This window comes from Hippocampus bargibanti, linkage group LG13, assembly GCF_051943395.1.
Source record: "Hippocampus bargibanti isolate YZ-2025 linkage group LG13, ASM5194339v1, whole genome shotgun sequence".
In the NCBI taxonomy this organism is placed as follows: domain Eukaryota; kingdom Metazoa; phylum Chordata; class Actinopteri; order Syngnathiformes; family Syngnathidae; genus Hippocampus; species Hippocampus bargibanti.
Window position 1 is genome coordinate 19110175 of NC_142746.1, and position 24000 is coordinate 19134174.

At 39.0% G+C, this 24000-nt stretch overlaps 1 protein-coding gene across 5 annotated transcripts in view; it reads right to left on the reverse strand.

Moving 5' to 3' along the window:
* Positions 1-24000, reverse strand: part of inpp5a (inositol polyphosphate-5-phosphatase A) — a 147346-nt gene that overhangs the window by 15651 nt on the left and 107695 nt on the right. For all 5 annotated transcript variants that reach the window (XR_016116932.1, XR_016116933.1, XM_089012336.1 and 2 more), the window contains exons 10-12: positions 23814-23909; positions 22574-22648; positions 12076-12149 (exon numbers count right to left, since the gene is read on the reverse strand). Coding sequence is in view for 3 of the 5 variants with exons in the window: in XM_089012336.1 (XP_088868462.1) it covers positions 12076-12149; positions 22574-22648; positions 23814-23909 (245 nt within the window). In the remaining 2 variants the exon portion in view is untranslated. The remainder of the gene's footprint in view (positions 1-12075; positions 12150-22573; positions 22649-23813; positions 23910-24000) is intronic.

Sequence of the window (24000 nt, forward strand, 5' to 3'; positions counted from 1 at the left end):
TATTATTATTAGTAGTAGTAGTAGTAGTAGTAGTAGCAGTAGTAGTAGTAGTGTTGGTATTATTGACATAATTATTATTATTATTATTATTATTATTATTATTATTATTATTATTAGTAGTAGTAGTAGTAGTAGTAGTATTGGTATTATTGACATTATTATTAACATAATTATTATTGTAGACATTATTATTATTATTATTATTATTATTATTATCAAAAGTCCAGAATAATGACTGTTATTAGTGATTATATTTGACCATTTCAAATTTTCGTTCCAACTTTAGCGAGCTCGACATGTTTTATTTGCTTTCACGGGCCACATTAAATGATATGGCGGGCCACAATTTGGCCCGCAGTCCTTGGCTTTGACACCCGTCGGGTATGGGGGTTAAAGAAGAGGCATAAACAGGGTGAACACACACATGCACACCAATTATCACATGCACAGAGCCCCCCTACCAGGTGAGCAAACAGACCCACGGAGTGAAATTGAAAGAGGTCCTTTACCACCTGTTAGCATGAATAGCAGTGACACCACAGGGGAAATGCAAGATTTTTTTTTTTGCATGCTAATCAAAAAAAAAAAAAAGCCAAAGAAGAGATCCATGGATGAAAGAGAGCTCAATGAAAAGGATGAGTAAAACAGACAGAAGGAGGTAGAAGATTGGGGATAAATACGGATCTGACCGGAAGAGGCTAAAGCGGAGGGTGGAAAACACAACAAAAATCTTCAAAGGCAATGTGGAGATGCTTGAATTCAGGGTGGCCCGAATGCCTTCTGTTTCCCAAGGGAGGGGTCGCAGTCTTAACAGTGAACAATCCTCCTATCAGGGCCCGACGCCATTTACAGCTTTATTGACCAACAAGGCTTAGGTCATGCAGGTGTTGAAAGAGGTGGAAGATTAACTCATTCACAAAAAAAAATGTGTCCATTCCAATGCCAGGGTTTTTGTCATTGTCACTCGAATTGCAGGACCTACAGAATATTAAGTTTGAGGACGACATAAATACTCAATACAGTGTTAGAGAGCTTGGACACTCTTCTTTCATCAGAAAAAAAAGAGTTAATTCCTAAATGATATGGATCTGGAGTTATATGAGCTTAAAATGGGAGCAGCTGTACAAAAAGTAAATGCTGCCCCCTCGTGGAAGGGAATACACATTGCCAGAGGTCTAACTAGCACTTTATCAGCACCCCCCTGCAAGAAAAATCAAATGCAGAACAAATTCGGTAATGGTACTCCACGTCATATTTTCAATTCCCGAATAAATTCAGGAATGGCAGTGAATGTCTTCTTTCATCAGAAAAAAATTGTTAATTCCTAAATTATATGGGTCTGGAGTTATATGAGTTAGAAATGAGGGTGGCTGCCCAAAATATAATGCAATACATACATATTGGTTTATATAGCGCTTTAACATTAGCTGAAGCTGGAACGAAGAGCTAACATGGAAAAAAGGAAATGAAAAAAATATTGCCAGCACTTTATCGGCACCCAAGCATTGGAAAAAAAAAGCTGAACAAATTCAGGAATGGCGCTCTACGTCATATTTTCAATTTCCGAATAAATTCAGGAATAGCAGTAAATGGCAGTGACTGTCTTCTTTCACCAGAAAAAAATCGCTAATTACTAAATTAAATGGGTCTGGAGTTATATGAGCTTGAAATGAGGGCGGCTTCCCAAAATACAATGCAATAGTGGTTTAGATAGCGCTTTAACAACAGCTGAAGCTGTAAACAAAGCGCTAACATGGAAAAAAGGAAATGAAAAAAATATTGCCAGAGGCCACTGCCAGCACTTTATCGGCACCCAAGCATGGGGAAAAAAACCAGAACAAATTCAGGAATGGCGATCTATGTCATATTTTCAATTACCGAATACATTCGTGAATGTCAAAACTCGAAAATTTGTAAATCCCCCAGGACCCTCCACACCCTGCCAACCACCTTTTACAGCTACCGATCCATGAGCACCAAATCCAGCAGACATTTAAACATTTTTTTGCTCCCCCAAGCCATGAACTTTATAAACAGTAACCCAAATATAACTGTATAGTGCAATTGTATTCGGATGATACTAGTGCAGCGTGTTCTACCAAAGACAAATTCCTTGTGTGTTCTACATACTTGCCAATAAAGATGATTCAGGTTCTGATGGCAATGAATGAGTTAAGATTTCCTTCAAACGATAAACTTCTGCCAGGTAGTCAATGACCCATTAGTGACAAAACTTCTGTCATTTTTTGATGACATCCGGCAGTTGTAAAAGCTGATTATAAATCTCTTGACAATGGCCATTAAAGAGCAATATTGAGCACCTGTGTGTGCACATATAGGCTTGTCCCCCCCCCCCCCCTTTTCGCTAACCGCACCCTCCATTGGATGGAAGAGAGAGATAACACGGCGTAATGCAACAGCAAACAGTCGAATGGTGTGCTGCTCCAGCTAAAGTGATTGAACGTGTCTGATTAGCAACCTCAGAAAATTTATCACCGTTGGTAAACGGTTTGAGAGGGCGTGTGGGCTAGAGGCCATCGGTACTATCAGAGCCTTATTGCCCATCCAAAGACTAATGACGCTAATTATTTGTCAAGTCGATAACTAGCGGTTGTGCACATGCATAATAATAATAATAATAATAATACATTTCATTTCTAAGCGCCGTTCAAATCTCTCAAGGTCACTTTACAGTCACAGAATCGTTTTTCTCAGGGTGAGAAGTGGCAGCCACATGCGCCAGCGTTCACTCCACCCGGAAGTAACTCAAATAGATAGAACGCGAGCTGGCTAGTCAATAGATGGCCAGATAGACAGTTAGCTAACTAGCTAGACAGTCATATAGCTAATAAATAGCCAGCTACATAACTAGCTAGCTAGATAGGTAGCAAATAGATAGCGAATGGATAAATAGCCAGCTACATAGCTAGCTCGCTAGACAGGTAGTAGTTAACTCCTAACTAAATGAAGGAAGAAGACAAGCAAGACTTCTCATTTCCCTGCACCTCTGTGTTTCACATTTATTTTTTCTATTTTAATTTCAGCTATCATAACTCATTCACTGCAAGACGATGTTTATTTATTGAATTATAATACCATAGCACATTTATTATATATAAAATAAGGTATATTTTGTGTAGTTTTAAGGCTTAGAAAATTGGAAAGTGTTTTATGGGGATCTGGGAACGGATTATTCTCATTTTAATGGTTTCCTATGGGAAATTAATTTTTGGGATACACACTTTTCGCCTTACACACTCTGTCTGGGAACTAATTAAGTTTATAAGCCAAGGTATACTGTATTCTATATTCTATACTGTATTCTATATTCTATACTGTATTATATATTCTATACATTTCATTAATAAGCGCCTTTCAAAACTCTCAATGTCACTTTACAGTCACAGAATAAGTTAGATGGCTAGCTAGATAGCTAACTAGCTGGCTACGTAGCTAGCTAGTTAGCTATCTAACGAACATTTACCTTCATAACATTTAAATTACCGATAGATTGAAAAATCATTGTAGATTTGAAGCAACACCTAATCGTTCCCTTAGAGAAAAAATAAATAAATGATGCTTTTAATTGTTAGTAAGATGAGTAGAATCTTCAATCACAAGGATGGTCTTTTGTAGGTGACGGCGGGTTGATAAAAGACTAAGGTGGGGCGAGGTAATTTTATTGCAGTCACTTATAATACCCGTGAGGTCTGACTGCGAATAATAAAGTCATTTGAAAAACATTTTTTATAAAGCAGACATTTAGAATTTCTGATTGGTCTATTTGTCCTATTTTTTATGTGTGGCTTACTTATCATTTTGGATGATGCATGAGAGTATGGGTCGCATATCATGTGTCGAGCCCATCAAGAGCTCACTCATTCACGCTTGGTTTGAGGCTTAATGTTTGATTTGACTGCAGACAAATTACTCACATTTACTTCAGCCTGTTTGTTTTCACAGCAGTCAAAAAGGAGACATCATGAGGACCGACTTATTGTCCGTGTCTGTCTTGGTATGAGTCACACTGCTGTCGCCGATGACGATTCATATCAATCTATATTCATATTTTGTCACAGGCTACATGTGACGAACACAGCTTAACTGACATCAGAAACACGTTTTATAACATCTAAAAGATCCTAAACACGCAGTATGATATTTTTAGTCAAATGCAAAACACCAATAAAAATGACTTAAAGTGTCCAAAATCTACAAAAAAAATGAACCCGGAAGTGGCCAGTTTCAGAAGGTCCCGCCCCCTTGTTAGTGATGTCACCCCAAGACATCTTGCCTTGCTGGAGAATCAAAACAATGGCTTCAGATTCGGAGAAGATGCTTTCTTGTTACTCGTCCAATTATGAATACGATTCAAATAGTTCTGAAGAGGAAAGCATACATGTTTGCAATCGATTAAAAAATTAATTCCATGCCATTTTGAGGTATCTGGGGGTGGGAAATGTAGCACAAAAAGATGCAGAAAATGGCGACAAAGCTCTTGTAAGGAATTAATCAGCCCGTTTCCACAGGCTGATTAAATCCTTACATGGAGCTTTGTCGCCCTCTTCTGCTTCTTTTTTGGTGCTACGCAAAGTTTTCTGACCAGCCAAGTACAGCCAAATCCATTGACATGATGGAAGGACTGCTACAATGTGTCCTTTTTTCGGTCAGGGGCGTTCCTTCAGTGACGTAGGGTGAGGACTCGTCACCAACTCAAAAACAAGACTTCTGAATATTCAGCACGAGTCTTAAAACGTAAAATATAGCTATATGTGGTGGAATCTTTGTAAAATACGCTCAGTAGAAGTCATTTTACAAATTGTAGACACAACTAGTCCGGAGACGTCGGTTGCCCTTTAAAGGACAACCAACACCATTTTTTTGTTTCCTAACTGACATCAGAAAAGTGTGAATCCCAAACATTAATTTCCCATTGGAAACCATTAAAATGAGAATAATCCGTTCCCAGGTCCCCATATTTTTTTTTTCTACTTCCTAATTTTCTCTGCCTTAAAACTACACAAAAACATTTTTTTTTTTGAAACCGTAATTTTTATTAATAAACCGCAACCCGGAGTGGGACAATAAAAAAACATACTCATTATGGTAAAACCGGATTAGTTGGCAGGTATGTCATCAGATAATCGCATGGCGTGTACACTTCCTTGTCCCCGATTCATATCTCTGAATCAAGTGATGTTACGAAATGCTGGGAAATGTTCAATTTCCTGATATGTCACATTTTTTTTTACAACTGGCAAGATGGGTTTGACACTCTAAGAGTCATAAGAATCATTGACAGTTCAAGGCCAGCGAAAAAAAAAAAAAACGAATCATGGGATGCAGTCGATATTTGAAGGGCTTCTATCGGCTAAAACGTCAGAAACGATCCCCCGTCGCAGTGTTTGTTTGCGTTGTCAGGGGAAGTCTGAAAAAAACACAACATACACACACTCGCCGGCGGCGCACAAAAGATCAGCCAAATGCTATCAATAAAGCAGGGTGTTTGCTTCGGTTTGTCGAGCTGGGAGCCTCGCAAGGCACAACATTGGCACAGCGCAGTCCAAACAGAGTCAAATGCCATCAGTAGTAGCTCATTGCTCACAGCTTGCTAGGGGATCAGCTATGACATGTGTAGCATTTAGTTTCTCCACACGAAAGGCAAGAAGTCACAGATGGGCCCGGATTCAATCCTCTTGGACAAAGATTGTTTTCAACAAAGCCTTCCCTTTCAGTGAGTGGCATCATCCCGGGCAATGACACATGACAGTGGACATTATTCTGCTATTATGGAGACAATGGTCCCTCAACCAATTTCACAGTCTCTGTTGTAGTTTGAGTGATGGATGTGCAGATGATTGTCAACAATGTTTGCGTTCAGTAGATCAGCTGTTTTTTTTTTTTTTTTCTTCATGAGCCACACACACATCAACGATTTAACTAAACATTATGGCGTCACTACCTTAGTGTGTCTCTATAAATGGAAGGAGTGACCCCGAATGACTCGCTGGCAGAGAACAAGAAGCCCCTCTTGTGCTGGAAGTAACAGCAACAGTGGCGCAATTGGACAAATGACACATCCACGAGCAAATACACTCTCGGGGTGGATGACATCATCCGTGCAAAGGCTCGCTTTGCAGGAAATGGCTTTGGCCTCAAAACATATTCTTAAGGGACAACCGACGTCTTCGGACATATTGTGTCCATAATTTGTAAAGAGTCCACCGCATATAGCTATATTTTACGTTTTAAGACTTGCACTAAATATTCAGGAAGTCTTGTTTTTGAGTTGGTGACGAGTCCGTATGTGACGTCACTAAAGGAACGCCCCTGACCGAAAAAAAAGACACATTGTAGCAGTCCTTCCATCACGTCAATGTATTTGGCTGTACTTGTTTGGTCTGAAAACCTCGTGTTGCACCCAAAAGCCGCCAGGAAAAGGCGACCAAGCTCCAGGTAAGGAATTTATTTACAAAAACAAAAAAAGTGACGTCGGTTGTCCTTTAACTCATTCACTGCCAGACGATGTGGATTCTATGCGTGTGGATTTCTATGATCTTGAAATGAGGGTGGTTGTCCAAAATACAGTGCAATGCATACATATTGGTCTCTATAGCACTTTAACAACAGCTAAAGCTGGAACAATGCGCTAACATAGAAAAAAAGAAAAAAAATGCTGCCCCCTTGTGGAAGTGAAAAAAAAACATTGCCAGAGGCCATGGCCAGCGCTTTATCGGCACCCAAGCATGAAAATCCAAAACCCGAACACATTCGGGAATGGCGCTCTACGTCATATTTTCAATTCCCGAATATATATATCCGGGAATGGCAGTGAATGAGTTAAGATCAGTTCACAAGACTTTTTTGTGTTTGATTTTTTTCCCCCCCCAGTTTTCACATATATGTTGTCAAAACAGTTCCCCATTCACGAGGAGGTGCAAAAAACGGTTTGAAAAAAAAATGGTGATATACACACCAGGCCTGAAGTTGGCAAACTTGAGGCATGATGATAATGATATCTAATACAGTAAAGTCTCGTTATATCGATATTCAAGGGAGTCCGAAAAAATATCGATATAACCGGGACTATCGATATATCCGATATCGATATAACGAGACTTTACTGTATTAAAACATAAATAACATTTATGACCCCCATCTATAAATCTATGAAGGCTGGATGATTATGGGAAAAAAATAAAGACAATTATTTTTATTGACAGTGATTATTAAAATGACAATTTATTGATTTCAAAACACACTATTTATTTAACTAGTCAAACGAAGGGCTTTCTTCAATCATCATGTTTTAAAGATCCCCACCTTACGAACCAGATACGTTCCGAGCGGCTGTTTGTAAGGTGAATTTGGTCGTAAGTTGCTTCAGTGCTATATTTTGTATGGAATGAATGTTTAAGTCAAACACTGAACGGGGAATTATAAAACACAGATGCTCTAACAGTCGTAAAATAAATTCACACCTACTGTAGTACGACGACAAACATCCTTGGGTCTTCAGTAAGCCATTACTGAAGCTGCTGGCTGGTAATTACTGAATGACGTGCCAGCAGCTATTAGTTTTTGTTATGCATCAACTGGGAAGAGGGACTTCCACATACTCTACGCAGCCAATCGCAAGCGAGCTCAGCCGGACAAATACGCAGAATACAAAATCTACCTTACAGTATCTCTGTCCGAACATTTAATCGACATACCGTACCCGCAAAAATGTTCGTATGTACCGTTATTCGTAACTCGAGAGTTCGGAAGTTGGTCTGTATTACAGCTTTTGCAGTGCAAAAAAAGGAAATAATTGTGGAACAGCATGTGCTACAGGCCAGAATTGACATGGAATGACCCTAATTTCGGACAATTCTGAACGATGGGAGAATCTACACAGCGACGTACTGAAGAATACGGCGTAAAGAGCTTTCTCTCACGCAATAATCCGAGCGACGGTGTAGCAGCTGATCAGAACATGGCAACCCACTGGCTCCAGGTCCAGCTATAACAAGTCGTGGGTAAATTCCTCACCTCTGTGTTTAAGTACCTTATATTTGTCAGCAACAATCTTGACAGATCATTTTGATGGATAAATAAAGATGTGTATTATTATACGAATGATGAAAGGATGCAAAGGAAAAAGGAATCCATACAAATATAAATGGTGCTTTATAAATTGGGAGTTTAAATTGAGTTCTGTTACGTGTCGGGTAGAGCCGGGAACAAAAAAAACATGGATCCGAAAGATGATTGACATGTCATGTGTATGACATCTTGTAAGTTGTCTTCAAAATATAAAGTTGCTTCCTTGAAAGAAATACATAAACCAATAAATAAATAAATAAATAAATAAATAAATAAATAAATAAATATATATATTCCCATCAATCAGGCTCCACAAATAATCCGCACAAGCCATCTGCACACTTGATGTAAAAAGCTATCAACCCAGCTAAACAGAACAACATTGATGATGAACTAGGTAAAATTATCGCAGAGAAAGCACCTACAAGGGATCATTCCTCAAGATGGTGAAAGAAGAAGGTTACGTTCCTCATCAAGTGTTTAATGCTGATGAAACCGGCCACTCCATTCTATCAAGCCATCAAAAACCATCACAAAAGTAAATAAAATGACTTTATTATACAGTACAATTTATTTCTTTAATTATAAGACCATAGCATATTTATATATACATATAATAAGGTATATTTTGTGTAGTTTTAAGGTTTACAAAATTAGAATGTAGAAAATTATGTTTTATGGGGACCTAGGAACGGATTACTCTCATTTTAATGGTTTCCTATGGGAAATTAATTTTTGGGATACACACTTTTCACCTTACACACTATGTCTGGGAACCAATTAAGTTCGTAAGCCAACGTATTACGTAAACTGTTTGCATTTCTGCGTGTGTTACCGTTTTTTTTTTAAAAATATAATTTCAAATAATGTACGGCATACTGCAACTTTTATACGGGAATTGTAATTCTTTATAAAAGCAGTTATTAGCCAATGTTGACAGGTATGCAACTTGCAGATGAAATGTTTGGGAATTGAATCGATTTATAAATCTGAACAAATATGACCAGTGTGTGTGTGTGCGTGTGTGTGTGTGTGTGTGTGTGTGTGTTTGTATGACTAGTCTTGTGAGGACCATTTTATACCATACGTAGTGAGGACATTTTGGACAAGTGAGGACCTTTTGGTCGGTCCTCACAATTTTTCTCATTCTAAAGGCTTCTCGAGGGTCTATATATGCATCTGTTAACGTTTCAGAAAGGTCCTCACATATTCACCCAAAATGCTTTTTTGTGTGTATTTTCATTTCACTTGGATACGCACACGTTTTATTCACTTTGTGTGTTTGTGTGTGTGTGTGCGTGGTTAATGAGGAAAAAAGTTCATACCACAAAAGGTAAAAGGATATTTTAACCAAATTCACTATAGGGGTGAGGACTTTGAATGTAGCCATTCAGAAACCTCACTCGTGCTGTTGTTTCAGTTTCAAGTCCACTTTTTATTTCTTTATTTTTAAAGAAGTTGAAGTGGGAAATGGGGTGACATTTAGTCTTCAAATGGAACACTAGTTCTTCTCTAAACTTATCTGAGGTGGTCCTCACTCCTTATCTGGAGTTTTCCGGACCTCACAAACCCTTTGAAACAGGAATGTGTGTGTGTGTGTGTGCGTGTTTATGTGTGTGAGATTTGTCTTCTGATGGCCGCCACTAAAAAGAGTAATTACCTCACAGATGGTGAGGGGCTGGTCGGGACCAGACTATGTGATGGAGAACAATCATTGAGACTTGATTGCTCAAGAAGCACAAGGCGGAGCTGACAGGAGGAGGGGTCTCCAGAATGTTTCCGTGTGTGTGTGTAAGTGTGTGTAAGTGTGTTTCTAATAGAAATGTGATGAGTTTTTTTTTTTTTTTTTTTGGGGGGGGGGGGGACTGTTTAACTAGCCCATTGCGACCCATGACGCCGTTTGACAATGATGTGTTTTGTTACACCCGCACAGTAGATCAAATCAAATTTCACGTGCTGCTCTTCGGGGGGGGGGTTCGTCTATTTGATTCATCATCGCCACGAGTGTGAGGAAATCGTTTGTATAGCAACGCGGCGGTTATTCCATTGGCGGCTGCGGAAAGATGATTGAAGTATGATATGCGGGAGGTGCAAATGGATCATAAATCCGCATGTCACTTATGCAAAGTGATGTAAATGGCGCCCCCCTGATTAAGACGCAGAGTCGTTTAAAAAAGGAGGACCGGAGGAACCTTGACACACATAGCGACACACACAGACACACACACACACACGGTAACTAAATATGAAATTCAACACTATCTGTCTTTCTATCGCTCTCCTCTCTCTCTTTTTCTCTGTCTCTTTCGCTGTTCTCTCTCTCTATCAATCTCTCACTTTTCTCGCTCTCTCTTTTTCTCTATATCACTCTCTCTCTGAGTATGAGTCTCTCTTTCTCTCTTTCCACCAGTCTTGATTTCTCTCTCCCTTCTGTGTTCTCTCTCTCTCTCTTTTTTTTCTCTGTATAAGTCTCTTTCTCTCTCAATCTCTCTCTCTCTCTTTTCTCTGTATAAGTCTCTCTTTCTCTCTCTCACTCTCTCTATCTCTTTTTTTCTCTGTATAAGTCTCTCTTTCTCTCTCTCCACCAGTCTTGATTTCTCTCTCCCTTCTGTATTCTCTCTCTCTCTTTCTATCCCTTTCTCTATCTCTATTTTTTTCTCTGTATAAATCTCTCTTTCTCTCTCTCTCTCTCTCTCTCTCTCTCTCTCTTTTTTTCTCTGTATAAATCTCTTTTTCTCTCTCAATCCCCCTCTCTCTCTCTCTCTCTTTTCTCTGTATAAGTCTCTCTCTCTCTCTCTCTCTATCTCTTTTTTTCTCTGTATAAGTCTCTTTCTCTCTCAATCTCTCTCTCTTTTTTTTTTCTCTGTATAAGTCTCTCTTTCTCTCTCTCAATCTCTCTATCAGTCTCTTTCTCTCTCTCTCTCTCTCTTTTCTCTGTATAAGTCTCTCGTTCTCTCTCTCTCCATCAGTATCGATTTCTCTCTGCCCTCTCTATTCTCTCTCTCTCTCTCTCTCTCTCTCTCAGTCTCACTTTCTCTTTTTATCTCTCTCGCTCTCTTTTCTCTCTATATCAGTCTCTTTCTCGCTCTCTCTATCAGTCTCTCTCTCTCTTTTCTCTCACTCACTCACTCACTCAGTCACTCACTCTCTCTTTTTCTCTGTATAAGTCTCTCTTTCTCTCTCTTTTTATCTCTCGCTCTCTTTTCTCTCTCTCTCAGTCTCTTTCTCTCTCTCTCTCTCTCTCTCTCTCCCCCTATCAGTCTCTCTCTCTTTTCTCTCACTCACTCTCTCTCTTCTTTCTCGCTCTCTCTATCTATCTCTCTATTTCTGTCGTTCTCTCTCTCTTCATCTCTTTCTCACTCTCTCTCTTTTCTCTCTCTCTCTCATTCCTCTCTCACTATCAGTCTCGCTTTCTCTCAATCTCCATCTCTCTCTTTTTTATCTCTATCAGTCTCTCACTCTTTTCTCTCTCTCTTCTCTCGCTTTTTTTCTCTCTCACACACACACACACACACACACACACACACACACACACACACACACACACACACACACACAAAAAGCACACGCCGCCACGCGCCTGCCACCCGAGCAGTTTATCAAGTAATTATTGTTTGATTACCAGCGTTTCATTATCCGCGCTGATTGAGTCACAACCAACGGCAAAGGTCAAGCGCCATTAACGCGCTGCTCCCGAAACATATTTCCACAACCGACAGCGTGTTTGCACTCCCTCTCCTCTGAAAGGGCTAATTGCTAATGCATTTTGTTTGAGGAAAGAAAGAAAAGAGAAGACCGCATGCTTCGTGTCCCAATGAGACAAAATATTCATCCCATTAAAAAAAAATTAAAAAAATAACACACATTGAGCCAGAGAAGACATTTTTGGCTAATGCAGTGTGTGTGTGTGTGTGTGTGTGTGTGTGTGTGTGTGTGTGTGTGTGTGTGTGTGTGTGTGTGTGTGTGTGTGTATGCGTTTTTCCATACCTGGGTGGGAAAGATATTTCCAATTCATGCAGTCGATCCTTGAACACCGACAGTTCTTTGTCGTACTCTAAAAGCTGATGAGGAAAAAAAAAAAATAATGAAAAATTGCAAAAAGAGATGCACCCGGGCACATTTGATCTTCATTTGCCACAATTGAGCAATAAAATAATAATAATAATAATAATAATAATAATACATTTCTAAGCGCCTTTCAAAACTCTCAAGGTCACTTTTCAGTCACAGGATATTTTTCTTTGGGTGAGCACATGCGCCAGCGTCCACTCAACCTGGAAAAACTCAAATAGATAGAAAGCTGACTAGCTAGCTAATAGCTAATAGCTAGCTAATAGATAGCTATTAGCTAGCTGAGAAGATGAGAAGGTTTCTTCAGCCGCCATCTGTAGAAATTTGAAGGTTTCGGACGTTAGATAGCTAGATAGGTAGATAGCTAATAGATAGCTAGCCAGCCACCCAAACTGCTAATAGATAGCTAATACACAGATAGCAAGATAGCTAGCGAGCCTGTTAGATAGCTAATATATATAGATAGGTAATATATATTTTCCATTAAATATATAAATTCCATTCAATATCAGTTATCTAGCTAGCTACCAAGATATCTATTTGCTATCTATTAGCTATCTATCAGCTGTCTAGCTGGCTGGCTGGCTGGCTATCTATTAGCGATCTAGGTCGCTATTCGGCCAGCTATATAATAGCTATCTGTTAGCTGTCTAGATGGTTGGCTAGCTATATACCTATCTATCGATTTGCTATTTAGCTAGCTATCTAATAGCTATCTATTAGCTAGCTAGCTTTCTATCTATTTGAGTTACTCCGGGTTGAGTGAACGCTAGCGCGTGTGGCTGCCGTTGCTCACCCACAGAAAAACTTATCCTGTGACTGTAAAGTGACCTTGAGAGTTTTGAAAGCCGCTAATAAATGAAATGTATTATTATTATTATTATTATTATTATTATTATTATTATTACTAATAGATAGCAAATAAAGTGCTAGCTAGGTAGCCAGCCAGATAATCCATTCCACTTTTTATTAGTCTGCTTTAGCGTAACAGCGCTGCATTGCTTATTTTGATAAAATCGCATCAATTGGAATCTATCAATAGACCAATCGATCAACGATCTGTGATTTGCTTTGTTGAAACGCTTACATTTATATCTGACTCAAAAACTTGGTTAAAGGACTACATTTCAAGTTAACCGGCAGCGCCGTTTTCCCCAAAATACAGTGAGACCTCAACTTACAAACACCTTATCATACACACTTTTCGTCCTACAACCTTCAAATTTCTGAAAATTCAACCTTATAATAAGCACTATTTTCATAATACACACCCACCACGGCTGTCGGAGTGATCTTCGGCGGAAGCACACGACCGAACAGCACCAGAGGTGAAGTTACCAACAGTCCTTATGGAAGGTGACTCTCCTTCCATAAGCCATCAACGACCATCAAAAAGGTAAATAAAACTTTATTTTACAGCACAGTTTATTTCTTTAATTACAGTCCTCATGTAATGCGCCTCTCTTTCCAAACAGCAATTCCCTTTGACCTTCGACCTCCAACACCATTCCATCAAGCCATCAATGACCATTACAAATATAAATAAAGTGACTTTATGATACAATGCAGTGTATTTCTTTCATTATAATACAATAGCACATTTATTATACATGGAATAAGGTATGTTGTGTGTAGTTTTAAGGCTTATTTAGTTGAAAAGTATATTTTATGGAAACCCGGGAACGGATTATTCCCATTTTAATGGTTTCTTATGGGATTTTTTTTTTGAGATACACACTTTTCGCCTTACACACTCTGTCTGGGAACCAATTAAGTTCGTAAGTTGAGGTCTCACCGTAATTGAGTATTCCGGCTTGTTGCGCTCATTACTAAATTAGTATTAGATCATGTCAAGATAAGAGCGTGTGATTGAGTTTTGACACGCATGCATTCGACCGCTCAGTGGATGGATGGCGGGATAGGGTGGACAGTGGAGCGTGGACTTGCATCCCATGCTCCGCCATCCCTCATCCACAGTGTGTGAGTCTCTCCGATGACCCCCACCCCCCCCACTGTGAGTTTGATGAATGCGGCACATCTGCCCTTGTGAACCCAAGAGACAGCGACTGGGAGGGCCCCCGCTGGCTTCTCGTAATGGCCGCTGTTCTACATGGCTGACACATAATCACAAATACAAAGAACCGACGCAAAGACATCACACGTACGCGTCGACTCGACAATGATTTGGACAGGAAGTGAGAAGTTGTCAGGCGACGACGTAGTTACTGTCTCCTATCGCAACACGTTTCAGCTCTTCCCTTGAATATAATACCCGTTCAACAAAGTCTTTTGATATTTCATCACGTACACGTCAACGTAAAGCCGTGCGTAATACACTATGTCATCATTCGCAGGCCGAAAAAAATGATCTGGCGGGCCGGATTCGGCCCCCAGGCCTTGACTTTGACACCTATGTATTAACTCATTCACTGCCATTCACGAATTTATTCGGGAATTGAAAATATGACATAGAGCTCCATTCCCGAATTTGTTTGGGTTTTGGTTTTTCTTGCTTGGGTGCCAATAAAGCGCTGGTCAGACCTCTTTTTACCTCCCACAAGAGGGCAGCATCGGCATTTAGTACACCTGCCCCCATTTCTAGCTCGGATAGAATGGTCTAAGAAGTATAAAATCAGCCAATTTCCAACGGAGCTTGGGCGCCATCTTCTGCATTTTCAATTGACGGCTCGAATTGATACGGGAGGACTCCTTTAATCGATTGCAAACATTTATCCTTTCCTCTTCAGAACTATTTGAATCATACTCATAACTGGATGAGGAGCAAGAAAGGATCTTGTCCGAATCTGAAGCCATTGTTTTGATTCTAGAGCAAGGCAAAGACATCTGGGCGTGACGTCACGAACAAGGGGGCGGGACCTTCTGAAACTCGTCATCTCCGAGGTCATTTTGAAGTAGTTTTGGGACACTTTAAGTCATTTTTATTGGTGTTTTGCATTTGACTAAAAACATCAGCCTGCATGTTTTGGGTATTTTAGATGCTATAAAACGTTTTTATGTTGTCAGTTAGGAAACAAAAAATGGTGTCGGTTGTCCTTTAACTGTGATGTGCAAAAATGTGTCCACTCCAGTGCCAGGGTTTTTGTCATTTTTACTCAAAATTCCATGACCCACAGAATACTGAATTTTAGGACAAATGTCCCGGATGGAAGCAGAAGTCTCCCTACTCCGAAAGGAAAAAGGCCCTCCAAGGGTTGCTAAGCGAACTTTGCTGTCAGTCTCACAGGGAGGCAGTCATGCAGGTGCCAAAGCTACCTGCTCATCTCCCGGATAATTAATGTATACAAGAAGCCACTAATTGCACTTTTCACTAATGATTTATGGGTTTTGTGAAAGGGGTAAATTGTGTGTGTGCGCGTGCGTTTATGTGTGTGTACACTAGCGAATGAGTACAGCTGGATGAGGAGACATGATTAATGAAGAGCGTGAGAGACGGACTGGCACGGCGGCGACGGAAACCCCTTGTCGGACACGCGCAGACTGACGGTTTTTGTCGTTGTTGAGCGGGTGTTCTTCAATTGTTATGGCGGTTGTTTTTTTATGTTTATCGCGCTTTTGCGGTAGGATTGTTGCGGTTAACTCATTCACTGCCGGACGATGTGCAAATGTGTGTCCGCTCCAGTGCCAGGGTTTTTGTCATTTTCACAAAAATTCTAGGAACCACAGACTATTGAGTTTTAGTACTACATAAACATTCAATTCAGCGTAAGAAACCTCAGATTCTTTTCTTTCATCAGAAAAAAAAAAGAGTTAATTCATAAGTTTTATGCATCTGGAGTTATATGAGGTTGAAATGGGGGCGGCTAATTACAGTATATATTATATTTTGAAAATGTTTTTCATTCCTTATATTGCGGTGCGCCTTATATATGGGAAAAGTTTGACAAGACACCATTCATTGGGGGTGCGCCTTATACTCCAGTGCGCCTTATACACCGGAAAATACGGTATGTAGTTGCATATATGCTTTAATCTAGATCTTACATTTTTATATTGCATTCTGTAATGTGAACAGTTCTTTTTCTAAGGCATTTATTTTTGTGTATATGATATTTTGTTTCTCTTTTTTAGCCCCACCCCACCAATTTTGATGGTGGATATTGCAAATTTCACTATTGTAGGACTAATCAAGTTTTTTATGATCTTATCAAGTTCAGTCAAATGTTACTAAGAGACGAAAATCAGCTTTTTGATAACTGTTGCAGCTCAGTATTACCGTATTTTCCGGTGTATAAGGCACACTGGAGTATAAGGCGCACCTGCAATGAATGGTGTATTTTTAAACGTTTTCCATGTATAAGGCGTATCGGACTATAAGGCGCACCCACAATGAATAATGTATTTTTAAACTTTTTCCATATATAAGGTACACTGGAGTATAAGGCGCACCTGCAATGAATGGTGTATTTTTAAACATTTTCCATATATAAGGCATATCGGACTATAAGGCGCACCCACAATGAATAATGTATTTTTAAACTTTTTCCATATATAAGGTACACTGGAGTATAAGGCGCACCCGCAATGAATGGTGTATTTTTAAACGTTTTCCATATATAAGGCATATCGGACTATAAGGCGCACCCACAATGAATAATGTATTTTTAAACCTTTTCCATATATAAGGTACACTGGAGTATAAGGCGCACCCGCAATGAATGGTGTATTTTTAAACCTTTTCCATATATAAGGTACACTGGAGTATAAGGCGCACCCGCAATGAATGGTGTATTTTTAAACATTTTCCATATATAAGGCGTATCGGACTATAAGGCACACCCACAATGAATAATGTATTTTTAAACTTTTTCCATATATAAGATGCACTGGACTATAAGACGCACCTCAATGAATGAAAAAAAAAGTTTCCAAATATAATATCTATATAGATATCTAAAAGTTTACCATATACTGTATAAGGCCCACCGGAATATAAGGCGCACCTTCAATGAATGAAAGAAGTTTCCAAATATAATATGTATATATATATATATAACAGTTTTCCAAATATAAGGGACACCACACTATAAGGTGCTACAGTAGAGGCTGATGTTATGCACTACTTCTACAGGGGGAAATGGAGTCTGTGACTGCTGTTGCGAGACCTGTTGTGGTTCAATATGACTTCACATATAAGGCACACCTGCGTATAAGGCGTAAGGTCATATTTTGAGGAAAATTAAGAATTTTGGGTGCGCCTTATACACCGGAAAATACGGTAAGTTACTCCCAGACAGCCATCCACAAATCAAATAAATGGATTCTCTTCACTGTTCACACAATTTGCAAACAAGGTGCAATTCATAATACTGTACCGCATTAAAAATGTCATGAAATGCGTCACAGCGTATGGTGAAACCAGATTATAAGGCTCAAGGTCATCTTTTGAAGAAAATTGAAGAGTTTTGGGTGCACCTTATACACCGTAAAATACAGTATTTTTTTGTGTTCCCCAGACAATCTTGTAAACAATGGAGACGGGGGGGTCTTTTTTGTAAGAGTCAATGTAATCTCGCTAACTTTGAAAACTGAATATGCGCCATTTTACATACAGTAAACAAACCGTCATGACAGTACACGTGATATTATTCCAAAATAAGGGTTGGACACCGATTGAGGGAAATGAGGTATAATACAAATACTTTTAAGTAAGTGGAAGAGTTGATACAATAGATGAGTAGCATATGGCCGTGTGTGCTTGCGATCTCTTCTAAGTGAATGTTGAGTAATTCATTCGGGGTGAATGAACGAAAGCGTACGGCACAACATTTCACACTACATTTAATCCGAGGTCAATTAAGCATAATGCTCCGTTGCGTTGGCGGGTGAGTGCTTTCCCCCCCCCAAAAAAATAAAAAAAATCAGCTTCTATTGGTTCAAGGCCTCTTGACATTATAAAGTCAACAGTAGTTTGTCAACCAGAATTGACCTTGGGCGTTGTGGAGGAGGTGATGCGAGATGATGGGGTAGAATATCACACAAGGGTGGGCGAAATGAAGAAGTGTCTGCGTAAAAACTACCCTGTCAAAAAGCGGAATTTCTGACTTTGCTGGGATGAAAAATCAGACCTTAAATCAGAGAGGTGCTGATAGTTAAGGCCGGAAGTTGAGGAGGGGGGAACCAACAGAGGGGGAATATAAGGTGTCCGACCCCTCCAACAGAGTCTCTCAGCATCTGTAATTGTGCTTTGATTTAAAGGACAACCGACGTCTCCGGACAAGTTGTGTCCATAATTTGTAAAATGGCTTCAAATGACTTCTACTGAGCGTATTTTACAAAGATTCCACTGCATATAGCTATGTTTTACGTTTGTTTTAAGACCCCTGCTGAATATTCCGGAAGTCTTGTTTTTGAGTCGGTGATGACTCCGTACGTGACGTCACTGAAGGAACGCCCCTGACTGAAAAAAGGACACATTATAGCAGTCCTTCCATCACGTCAACGTATTTTGCTGTACTTGTTTGGTCTGAAAAACTCGTGTTGCACCAAAAAGAGCCAGAAGAGGGCGACCAAGCTCCATGTAAGGAATTTATCAGCCTGTGGAAACGGGCTGATTAATTCCTCACAGGAGCTTGGTCGCCATTTTCTGCCTCTTTTTTTAGTGATACACTTCCCCTCCAGTGTTGCCTCAAAACGACACGTAATGAATTCTTAAATTGCAAACGTATGCTTTCCTCTTCAGAACTATTTGAATCATATTCATAACTGGATGTGTAAGTGATTTTGGACACTTTAAGTCATTTTTATTTGTGTTTTGCATTTGAATAAAAATATCATACTGCGTGTTTTGGGTATTTTAGATGCTATAAAACGTTTTTCTGATGCAAAACTAAAAAAAAAATGGTGTCAGTTGTCCTTTAAGAATAATCGTACAGGCAACGCTGCCGGCATAAAAACGAGAAGCAGGTTAGACAGCGAGGTTCATCACTTACGTGCACCGCCACCACCTTTAATGGACCCCCCCCCCCACGCTGCCCCCCCCCTCGACGCCACACTGATAAAGTTACGATAAAGAGATATTGAAACGGAATCAATGAGCGTGGAAAGGGGAAGGCGGGGCCGTGCTGTCGAAACTCCACTGGAGCAGAGGCCCGTCGTGCCCATTGACAACCAAAAAAAAATTTAATCTTCCCAAATACTCATCAGGGCTCTCCATCGTCCCGCCGTGACAGCGCCGGGGATAATTAATTATACAATTTGGATGGGAATATCGACGAAACAAACCTATTAATCATAGCAGAAGTCAATAGGCATGGACACATTCAATCATGTCCCAACCAATGATTACTCCTCTCAAAATACAATCATTATTTTCAAGCGCAGCCGAGAATTAAATTTCTGTCAAACTGGTACATGTCTTACGGTTGATGAAGGGGGCAATGATTTCATTTTTATTTATTTTTTTCTCTTCCCTTTTTTCAAGCTCGAGGAGCGATATTTATCCATTTAGAAAGGTAGTTTGTTTTATAAGGATCATAACATGGTTAAAGCAGCTTCGCCAGATAATCTGTGTGGCTGCTATTATGTCGTCTATCTTGACTTGGCCAAGTAGGAGGGAAGAACGTGAGATTAACAAATTCGATTGTTTCTACATGTCTATATACAGTAAAGTCTCGTTATATCGATATCGGATATATCGATAGTCCCGGTTATATCGATACTATTTCTATGCACGCACGGAGAAAATTACATGCAAACAGGGTCGGATATATCGATAGTCCCGGTTATATCGATATTTTTTCAGACTCCCTTGAATATCGATATAACGAGACTTTACTGTAATATGAAAAAAAAAATCTATATTCTGCTCAGTGTGCATGGTCGCCATATTTTCTGGTGTATAAGGCGCACCCAAAAGCCTTGATCTTCTTCAAAAAAATGATCCTGCGCCATTGACTGAGTCATTTTTTTCTTCTCTAGACAAGTTAAACCAACACTCGTGAGGCTCCCTATATGAGCGAATACAATAATACTCATTTTTAATTAAAATACCGTATTTTCCGGTGTATAAGGCATACCCAAAAGCCTTAATTTTCTTCAAAAAACGATCCTGTGCCTTTGACAGTTAAACTTTTTTCTTCTCTAGACAAGTTAAAAACAGTCGTGAGGCTCCCTATATGAGCAAATACAATAATACTCATTTTTAATTAAAACACCGTATTTTCCGGTTTATAAGGCATACCCAAAAGCCTTAATTTTCTTCAAAAAAATGATCCTGCGCCATTGACTGAGTCATTTTTTTCTTCTCTAGACAAGTTAAGAACACACGTGAGGCTCCCTATAAGAGCGAATACAATAATACTCATTTTTAATTAAAATACCGTATTTTCCGGTTTATAAGGCATACCCAAAAGCCTTAATTTTCTTCAAAAAAATGATCCTGCGCCATTGACTGAGTCATTTTTTTCTTTTCTAGACAACTTAAGAACACACGTGAGGCTCCCTATAAGAGCGAATACAATAATACTCATTTTTAATTAAAATACCGTATTTTCCGGTTTATAAGGCATACCCAAAAGCCTTAATTTTCTTCAAAAAACGATCCTGTGCCTTTGACAGTTAAACTTTTTTCTTCTCTAGACAAGAACAGTCGTGAGGCTCCCTATATGAGCGAATACAATAATACTCATTTTTAATTAAAATACCGTATTTTCCGGTGTATAAGGCATACCCAAAAGCCTTAATTTTCTTCAAAAAACGATCCTGTGCCTTTGACAGTTAAACTTTTTTCTTCTCTAGACAAGTTAAAAACAGTCGTGAGGCTCCCTATATGAGCAAATACAATAATACTCATTTTTAATTAAAACACCGTATTTTCCGGTTTATAAGGCATACCCAAAAGCCTTAATTTTCTTCAAAAAAATGATCCTGCGCCATTGACTGAGTCATTTTTTTCTTCTCTAGACAACTTAAGAACACACGTGAGGCTCCCTATAAGAGCGAATACAATAATACTCATTTTTAATTAAAATACCGTATTTTCCGGTGTATAAGGCATACCCAAAAGCCTTAATTTTCTTCAAAAAACGATCCTGTGCCTTTGACAGTTAAACTTTTTTCTTTTCTAAACAACTTAAGAACACACGTGAGGCTCCCTATATGAGCGAATACAATAATACTCATTTTTAATTAAAATACCGTATTTTCCGGTTTATAAGGCATACCCAAAAGCCTTAATTTTCTTCAAAAAACGATCCTGTGCCTTTGACAGTTAAACTTTTTTCTTCTCTAAACAACTTAAGAACACACGTGAGGCTCCCTATATGAGCGAATACAATAATACTCATTTTTAATTAAAATACCGTATTTTCCGGTGTATAAGGCATACCCAAAAGCCTTAATTTTCTTCAAAAAACGATCCTGTGCCTTTGACAGTTAAACTTTTTTCTTCTCTAGACAAGTTAAAAACAGTCGTGAGGCTCCCTATATGAGCAAATACAATAATACTCATTTTTAATTAAAACACCGTATTTTCCGGTTTATAAGGCATACCCAAAAGCCTTAATTTTCTTCAAAAAAATGATCCTGCGCCATTGACTGAGTCATTTTTTTCTTCTCTAGACAACTTAAGAACACACGTGAGGCTCCCTATAAGAGCGAATACAATAATACTCATTTTTAATTAAAATACCGTATTTTCCGGTGTATAAGGCGCACCCAAAAGCCTTGATCTTCTTCAAAAAAATGATCCTGCGCCATTGACTGAGTCATTTTTTTCTTCTCTAGACAAGTTAAACCAACAGTCGTGAGGCTCCCTATATGAGCAAATAGAATAATCCTCATTTTGAATTAAAATACCGTATTTTCCGGTGTATAAGGCACACCCAAAAGCCTGGATCTTCTTCAAAAAATGATCCTGTCCCTTTGACAGAGTCAAACTTTTTTATATTTGGAAAACATCTCTCTACGTATTTCTTTCTTATATTTGGAAACCTTTTGTCATTAATTGAAGGTGCGGCTTATACTCCAGTGCGCCTTATATACAGAAACAAGTTTGAAAATACAGCATTCATTGGGGGTGCGCCTTATACACTGGAAAATACGGTTGGTTTTTGAGATACTTTCATTTTTCTGATTTTTATTTAAAATATTTTTTTGGCATGATTTTATACTTCTTCGAACTTTGTTTGAACACAAAAAAAGCACCTTCAATCAAAACAAAATAAATTTTCATAGGAATACAGTCATTTGTTTAGTGTCTATACAATACCAAAAAAAAAAAAAAAAACCACACAGCAAGGGTATTCAAACGTACTGAAAATCAACATGAAGTGTGGACATTGGGAATATAAAACCTATTTGGTGACTAAGACTAACTTTAACCTGAAATAAATGACTTGGAATGAAGACATGATGAAGAGTAAATGAATATACAAAAGGCTTTTGAGTGACTTACCGAGGTCCCATTGTTTTCACGGAAAACGTCTTGGTTGACATAACTAAAAAGCTTCTTTTCAAGCTGAAGGATGACCTGAATCGGTTGCGAGAGAAAGAGAAAAAAAGAGAGAGAGAGAGATGGACCTTCTGATTAATACCATTACTAATGCAAAGAGCACTTTGTAATTAGAGCACTAATGAACAGCGCCGTGCTTCAGTGTTAAGCAGTTCATTCTACACGCGTGTATAACACCCGTAATAACGAAGGCCATTTAACAAGATGTCTATGACATGATGGGGGTGGCGAGGAGTGGGGTGTATTGTCTGATTCAACTTTCTATTGTGACAAACGACACAATGATCATACAGAAGTTCAAATCTTGAAAAAGTGATTTTCATTCAATCAATCAATGTCGGTTGATTTTGAAGGACAACCGACGCCTAAAGGACAAGTTGTGCCCATAATTTGTAAAATGGCTTCAAATGACTTGTACTGAGCGTATTTTACAAAGATTCCACCGCATATAGCTATATTGTATGTTTTAATACTCGCGCTGAATATTCCGGAAGTCTTGTTTTTGAGTCGACGACGAGTCCGTACGTTACATCACTGAAGGAACGCCCCTGACCGAAAAAAGGACACATTGTAGCAGTCCTTCCATCACGTCAATGCATTTGGTTGTACTTGGCTGGTCTGAAAACTTCGTATAGGATCAAAAAAGAGGCAGAAGAGGGCGACAAAGCTCCATGTAAGGAATTAATCAGCCTGTGGAAACGGGCTGATTAATTCCTCACAGGAGCTTGATCGCCATTTTCTGCCTCTTTTTTAGTGATACACTTCCCCCCCAATGTTGCCTCAAAATGGCACGGAATAAATTCTTTTTATCGATTGCAAACATGTATACTTTCCTCTTCAGAACTATTTGAATCATATTCATAACTGGATGTGTAACAATAAAGCATATTCTCTGAATCTGAAGCCATTGTTTTGATCCTCCAGCAATGCAAGACGTCTTGGCGTGACGTCACGAACTAGGGGCGGGACTTTCTGGAAATTCCCAATTCGCAGCGCAATTTTTTTTGCAGATTTTGGACACTTTAAGTCAATTTTATTAGTGTTTTGCATTTGACTAAAAATATCATACTGCGTGTTTTGGGTATTTTAGATGCTATAAAACGTTTTTCTGATGTCAGTTAGGAAACAAAAAAAGTGATGTCGGTTGTCCTTTAAAGGTGAAAATGGAAGGACTACAAATTACCTTTCTGTCATTGTCACTTTCTCGAAATATGAGCTTGTCGACTTCATTGGTGTCCGTGGTTCTGACTGTCTGCATGGTGGCGGTGGAACAGAGAGTCTGAAGGCGAGAAAAAAAAAAAGGAAGAGATCATGTTATACGTGTTTCGGGTTAACTTTATAATAGTGGAGAAAATGTCTTACGGACCAAA